Source organism: Maylandia zebra, linkage group LG15 (genome assembly GCF_041146795.1).
Source record: "Maylandia zebra isolate NMK-2024a linkage group LG15, Mzebra_GT3a, whole genome shotgun sequence".
Classification (NCBI taxonomy): Eukaryota; Metazoa; Chordata; class Actinopteri; order Cichliformes; family Cichlidae; genus Maylandia; species Maylandia zebra.
In genome coordinates this window covers 34,004,771-34,011,408 of record NC_135181.1, presented here as the reverse complement: position 1 = coordinate 34,011,408, position 6,638 = coordinate 34,004,771, and the positions used below count along the sequence as shown (strand labels likewise).

General features: G+C 41.7%; 1 protein-coding gene across 1 annotated transcript; it reads left to right on the top strand.

Annotated features, from left to right (window-relative positions):
* Nucleotides 1-238: 238 nt before the first annotated feature.
* LOC143412814 (uncharacterized) lies at nucleotides 239-5,891 on the top strand. The gene is made up of 5 exons (XM_076874583.1): nucleotides 239-1,245; nucleotides 1,327-1,386; nucleotides 4,523-4,603; nucleotides 5,191-5,256; nucleotides 5,572-5,891. The coding sequence occupies exons 1-5, from the start codon at nucleotides 714-716 to the stop codon at nucleotides 5,796-5,798; spliced, it is 966 nt and encodes a 321-aa protein (XP_076730698.1). The 5' UTR covers nucleotides 239-713; the 3' UTR covers nucleotides 5,799-5,891.
* Nucleotides 5,892-6,638: the final 747 nt, after the last annotated feature.

Genomic DNA, 6,638 nt, shown 5'->3' with positions numbered 1-6,638 from the left:
TTTGGTATAGCATCTACTCAATCCACAATGTCTCAGCCAATTTCAAGTGAACTCTACTCAGTACTGGGCAAGATGCACAAGGATGATGTGTCTAGTGCAATAAGGAATGATCATTATATTATGCAGTTGGCTCAGTCTCTTTTTAATAAGCATGGAAGTGACAGATCAAAGCATGAGTATATAAGACAGAAAGTAAGGGAACTTGGGAGATTACTTGTGACTTTGCCTCACACAACAAGAATCCATAATATGGAAGAGGCAATAAAACCAGCCAACTTCTTTATTCTTACTAATGCTGTCAAGAGAGTTTCAGGTTTTGATACTGAAACCAGCACATTCAAAGCCCCAAGTTTAGCCCTGAAGCTTGGACATTCTCTCAGAAAAATAAGTGATATTATCATGTGTCGTGCTCTCATGGAAGAGGATCAAGAGGCTCAATCAGGAGGTTTCACACACTTCATGAAACAAAGTGGTCTGAATTAGTTTCCCATTCAGCCTTATCAAACCTGAGTGAGGCAAAATACAACACGGTCGACAGCCTTCCACTGACCAGAGATGTTCAGAAGCTGCAGTTATATCTTGGTCAGCAAGTGGAATCGGCTAGGGAGAAACTAGGTGATAACCCAACAGCAGGAACTTATGCAGCACTAGCAAAGGTGATCCTTTGTCAAGTGATTTTGTTCAATAGGAGGAGGGAAGGTGAAGTAGCACGTATGACTGTCAAAAATTTTGAAGATCGTGACATGTCCAAACTAAACGATGACATCAGCTCTGGGCTTACAGAAGTTGAGAAAAGGCTTTGCCAACAGTTTGCCAGAGTGGAACTGAAGGGGGAAAAAGGACGAAAGGTGGCTGTGATCCTGACTTCTGATATGACCGATAACCTGTCACTCCTCGTTAGTAAGAGGAAAGAGTGCGGGGTATCTGAAAACAATATGTACCTTTTCGCCATTCCTTGTAGTGATGGTCACTACAGAGGGCAGTTTGGTCAGTTTGCAGATGCTTGCGGAGCAACAACAACTAACCTTCGCAAACAGATTGCCACGATAAGCCAAGTCATGAACTTGAAAGATAATGAACTAGACCAGCTGGCCGATTTCCTCGGCCATGACATTAGGGTCCATAGAGAATACTATCGACTGCCCCAATCAACAATTCAGCTGGCTAAGATCTCCAAGTTGCTCATGGCCATGGAGAAGGGAAGTGTGAAGGATATTCAAGGAAAAACTCTGGATGAAATTGGTGGTATGCATGGTTTATATGTTGTTAAATCGGCTTGGTGTTTGTGAATATGGTTGGTCTAATAACATTTTTTCAATTTTATAGATGACATAGATGGGATGGCTACTGGATCACAGCAACTCCCTGATGCTTCCACATTGCGAGGTACTGAAATTATTGTATTCTGTGTTATAGACTTTGCAGTTGTATTGATAAAGTATTTAAAATTTACATTTTTATATATTTAGATAATGTTATTGCAGTTCTGTTTGTACTTTGCTGTGTAGTTAATACCATTTACAGTGAGGAAAGTAAGTATTTGCTATTTTGCAAGTTCTCCCACTTAGAAATCATGGAGGGATCTGAAATTTTCAGCGTTGGTACATGTCCACTGTGAGAGACAGAATCTAAAAGAAAATTCCGGAAATCACAATGTATGATTTTATTAAAATATTTTTGTATATTACTGCTTAAAATAAGTATTTGAACACTTGCTTATCATGCAGATTTCTGACCCTCAAAGACCTGTTATTCTGCTTTTAAACAGTCCAACTACACTCTGCTCATGATTCTAATTTAGCAGCACCTGTTTGATGCCGTTAGCTTTCATAAAGACACATGTGCACCCCACAATCTGTCAAAAGTGTTGCAGCAACATGAGTAAAACCAAAGAGCTGTCCAACGACACAAGAGACAAAACTTTAGACCTTCACAAAGCTGGAAAGGGCTCCAGAGCCACTGCCAAGCAGCTTGGTGCGCGTGCACCAAGCTGATTTTTGTTAGAGAGACTTCTGGATGTTATTCAGGATGTCGCCATAGACAAAGTTGAACAGCGCCTCCTTTGACTTGGTTCTGTCCAGCTGCACAACATCAACAGCTGATGCCTCCATGATGTTCTTATGTTTCAGGTACATGGGCCAGACGTGGCCGTCAAAAAGGCCAGGTGGGTCTGGTACCAGATGGAGCGCGTGCAGGTGACTGTGCGTACCCTCTGCAAGACTCCTGCAGGCGCCCCTGAAGGGAAGAGGCTAATGTCTTCCTCGGACTGGAGCCCCACGTAAGATCTCAGCTCGTGGGGTGTCAGTGATGCTAAGAAAGGTGAAGAATCAGCCCAGAACTACACGGGACGAGCTGGTCAATGACCTGAAGAGAGCTGGGACCACCGTTGGCAAGGCTACTATCAGTAATACACTGAGACGTCATGGTTTAAAATCATTCATCACACTGAAGGTTCCCCTTCTTAAGCCAACCCATGTCCAGGCCCGTCTGAAGTTTGCCAGGGACCATCTGGATGATCCAGAGTCATGGGAGAAAGTCCTGTGGTCAGATGAGACCAAAATAAAACTTTTTGGTCTAAACTCCATTGTTGGGGTTTGGAGGAAGAAGAAGGATGAGTCTCATCCCAATAATACCATCCTACAGTGAAGCATGAGGGTGGAAACATCATGCTCTGGGCTGTTTTTCTGCACAGGGGACAGGACCACTGCACTGTATTAAGGAGAAGATAAACGGGGACATGGATTGTGAGATTTTGGGCCAAAACGTCCTTCCCTCAGTCAGAGCATTGAAGATGGGTTCTGGCTGGGTCTTTCAACAAGACAAAGACCTGAAGCACTCAGCCAGGAAAACCAAGGAGTGGCTCCGTAAGAGTCATTTCCAGGTTCTGGAGTGGCCTCACTAGTCTCCAGACCTCAGTCCAATAGAAAATCTGTGGATGGAGTTAAAAGTCTGTGTTGGCCCAAAACATGACAGATCTACAGAAGATCTGTGTGGAGGAGTGGGTCAAAAGACCTTCTGCAATGTGTGCAAACCTGGTGAAGAACTACAGGAACTGTTTGGCCGCTGTAATTGTTAACAAAGGCAATATTAATATAGTTTGACTCAAGTGTTCAAATACTTATTTTACAAAGAAATATACAAAAAACTTGTTATAAAATCATACAATGTGATTTCTGGAATTTTCTTTTAGATTATGTCTCTCACAGTGGACATGTACCTATGATGAAAATTTCAGACCCCTCCATGATTTCTAAGTGGGAGAACTCGCAAAATAGCAGGGTGTTCAAATACTTACTTTCCTCACTGTATGTATTTAATATATATATATATATATATATATATATATATATCAATACATGAGCGGGACACAGAAAGGAATTGGCAAGAATACCAGAGGCGCAAAACACCAGCTACTGGTAGACAGAACAATCAGCCGAGACTGCAAGACCAGACTGACCAACCTGTGCACTGCCTGGATTGATTACAAGAAGGCCTATGACTCAATGCCCCACAGCTAGATACTGGAATGCCTAGAATTGTACAAGATCAATGGGACCCTAAGAGCCTTCATCAGGAACTCAATGGGGATGTGGCGTACAACACTAGAGGCCAACTCCAAGCCCATAGCACAAGTCACCATCAAGTGCGGGATCTACCAAGGAGATGCTCTGTCCCCACTGCTGTTCTGCATAGGCCTGAACTCCCTCAGTGAGATCATTAACAAGACTGGCTACGGATACCGACTACGGAACGGAGCAGTTGTCAGCCACCTCCTGTACATGGATGACATCAAGCTGTATGCCAAGAGTGAACGAGACATCGATTCACTGATCCACACTACCAGGCTATACAGTAATGACATTGGAATGTCGTTCGGACTGGAGAAGTGTAGTCGGATGGTATCAAAGAGAGGGAAGGTAGTCAGAACCGAGGGGATTGAACTACCAGAAGGCAACATTGCAGACATAGAGGACAGTTACAAGTACCTGGGGATCCCGCAGGCAAATGGGAACCATGAAGAGGCCGCTAGAAAGGCTGCAACCACCAAGTACCTGCAGAGGGTCAGGCAAGTCCTGAGGAGTCCAGATACAGACGGACAAAATGGTGGTGGCTAACCAACCGGACATAGTGGTGGTAGACAAACAGAAGAAGACGGCCGTAGTGATCGATGTAGCGGTTCCGAATGACAGCAATATCAGGAAGAAGGAACACGAGAAGCTGGAGAAATACCAAGGGCTCAGAGAAGAGCTCGAGAGGATGTGGAGGGTGAAGGTAATGGTGGTCCCCGTGGTAATCGGAGCACTAGGTGCGGTGACTCCCAAGCTAGGCGAGTGGCTCCAGCAGATCCCGGGAATAACATCGGAGATCTCTGTCCAGAAGAGCGCAGTCCTGGGAACAGCTAAGATACTGCGCAGGACCCTCAAGCTCCCAGGCCTCTGGTAGAGGACCCGAGCTTGAAGGATAAACCGCCCGCAGGGGCGTGCTGGGTGTTTTTATATATATATATTTTTTTTTTTGCTAGAAAAATCTATCAATGACAATGAAGAAATATTAACTTCTGTGACTTCTGATTTGCCTCACTTCTCCGAGACTGCAGCTCAAGGTACATTTTCAATGTTGTACTCAAAGTTTGCCCAACATATCTTATGTAATGAGCTGGGATCTGTGAGTTAGTCCTGTTCAGAGACAAATCCAGTGAAATGTGCAGTAACGTATTTTAACAGCGCACATCACGTATGATAACGATGCTCTCTTGTTTCATTAATGCCACTTGCATCTCTGTTTTTCATTGCATTAAAAATGAAATCAGACTTTACTATTAACACTACTATGCTGATTACGATAACCTGGGATTGTGTATAGAACAATATTACTAACCATCAGTACATTTTTACATGGTCGATTGTTAGTTGTTCCATTCCTAATTGTGACACTAATGCTTTATGACTAGTATTTTGATGCTTCATCAGTTTTGGTCAAGCAAGATTTGGCCTGTGCAAAATCTACATAATTTCCCAGTAAACTCATTACCCAAGGTATTGTTGACTTCATCCAGTTCAGCAGCATTGCCATGTGTATAGTTAGTATAATAGAACTGGCTGTCACTGTCCCCTCTGTGCCCATGGTGTTTGATTGGTAGGCAGAAAGCCTCTTTAAGCCCATACATTTATACTGTGCAATATTTTTTAGATGACCAGGGGAATGATGCCTGTGTGACTTCTGGTTCACCTCCTGTCCCTGACTCAGTTACTAAAGGTATGATATAAATCAGATGCCATGTCCATCACTAGGCACTATGTGCAGTCAACACCAACATCATGTGGTTAGACATTATATAACATATAAAGAAGCTGAATGTATTTTGTGTTTACCAAGCAGTGTGATGAACTATCATGTTAATGAAAACAATCAAACTTTAAATTTTATCAGGTCTACAGTCTATTTATTATCACACACAATTTGTTTAGACAAGTACCAGCTTGTTTTCACAGTTTTGAACACCATCTCTACCTACAAGTGCATCTCACATGATCTTTTTAAACTTCAAATTTGTTTTGTTTTATTGAACAGGTTTACGTGTTTCATCAAGGCGGTGTGTGAAGAGACCATGGTCTGAGGAGGAGATAGGAGTGGTGATGAAACATATGAAGCCTTTTATTGAAAACGGTATCACTGTCACCAACCAGCAGTGTCTGAAGTGCAAAGAAAAGGAACAACCTATCTTGGAGACGAGATCTATTCAAAACATTCGAGATTTTGTGCGCAACAGAGGACTGGCCTTTAAAAAAAATAAATAAATGTTAAACACTAAATGCACTTTTTGACAGTCTGAGCCTTTACCTTTCTGGGCCTGATTTCAAGGTTAGTGTTCTCCATTCAAAAAGTATGTAGTTGACTTCACTGTGCTCACAGGCAGTGTTTTGTTTAGATGTGTGGTTAGCCTGAGTCTTTTAATGCCAGGATTCACTTTTATTTTCCTTCAATAATTGTTACAATGCTGTCCTTTTAAGGAATTGATTATTGAGTTGGTTATATTAAATATAGTTCAGTAATTCAACAAATGTGTTGTGTGTTGATATAAGTCTTATGTTTAACCCTTGTATGGTGTTCGGGTCTGTGAGACCCGTGTTCAGTTTTTTTCAAAAGAAAAATTAAACAATTAATTATTTTTTCACGTGTAAATGTGTTGTGTCTTTCCACTCACTCCACTTGATTATAACTGATTTATTTATAACATTTTATATAAAAGAAAAACGAGAAGCACATTAATTCATAAATGTGATCTAACAAAGGTAAAGGGAAAAAATTAACCATGTTTGCTGTTCATATGTCTTGTAATTGGGATGAAGTAAAAATACGAACACCACACAAGGGTTAAGTCATGGTGTCAGCCCAACTCACCCCTGGTATGCAAAGGTGCTGTTTTATTGGTCAGCCACTCAGTGCCAGTTTCTTCAGGACAATGAAAAACTCTATAAAACATAGTTTGTTCTAGTTGATGCAAGCACTGTTGTGTTATGCTTCTAGTTGTTTTAATGACACTTTGACCACCTGTTAGTAGATCACAACAGATATGATCTGTGGTGTTTTATGTATGCTTGTATGTCAGATTGTAATGCTCAGAGAAAACCAAAATA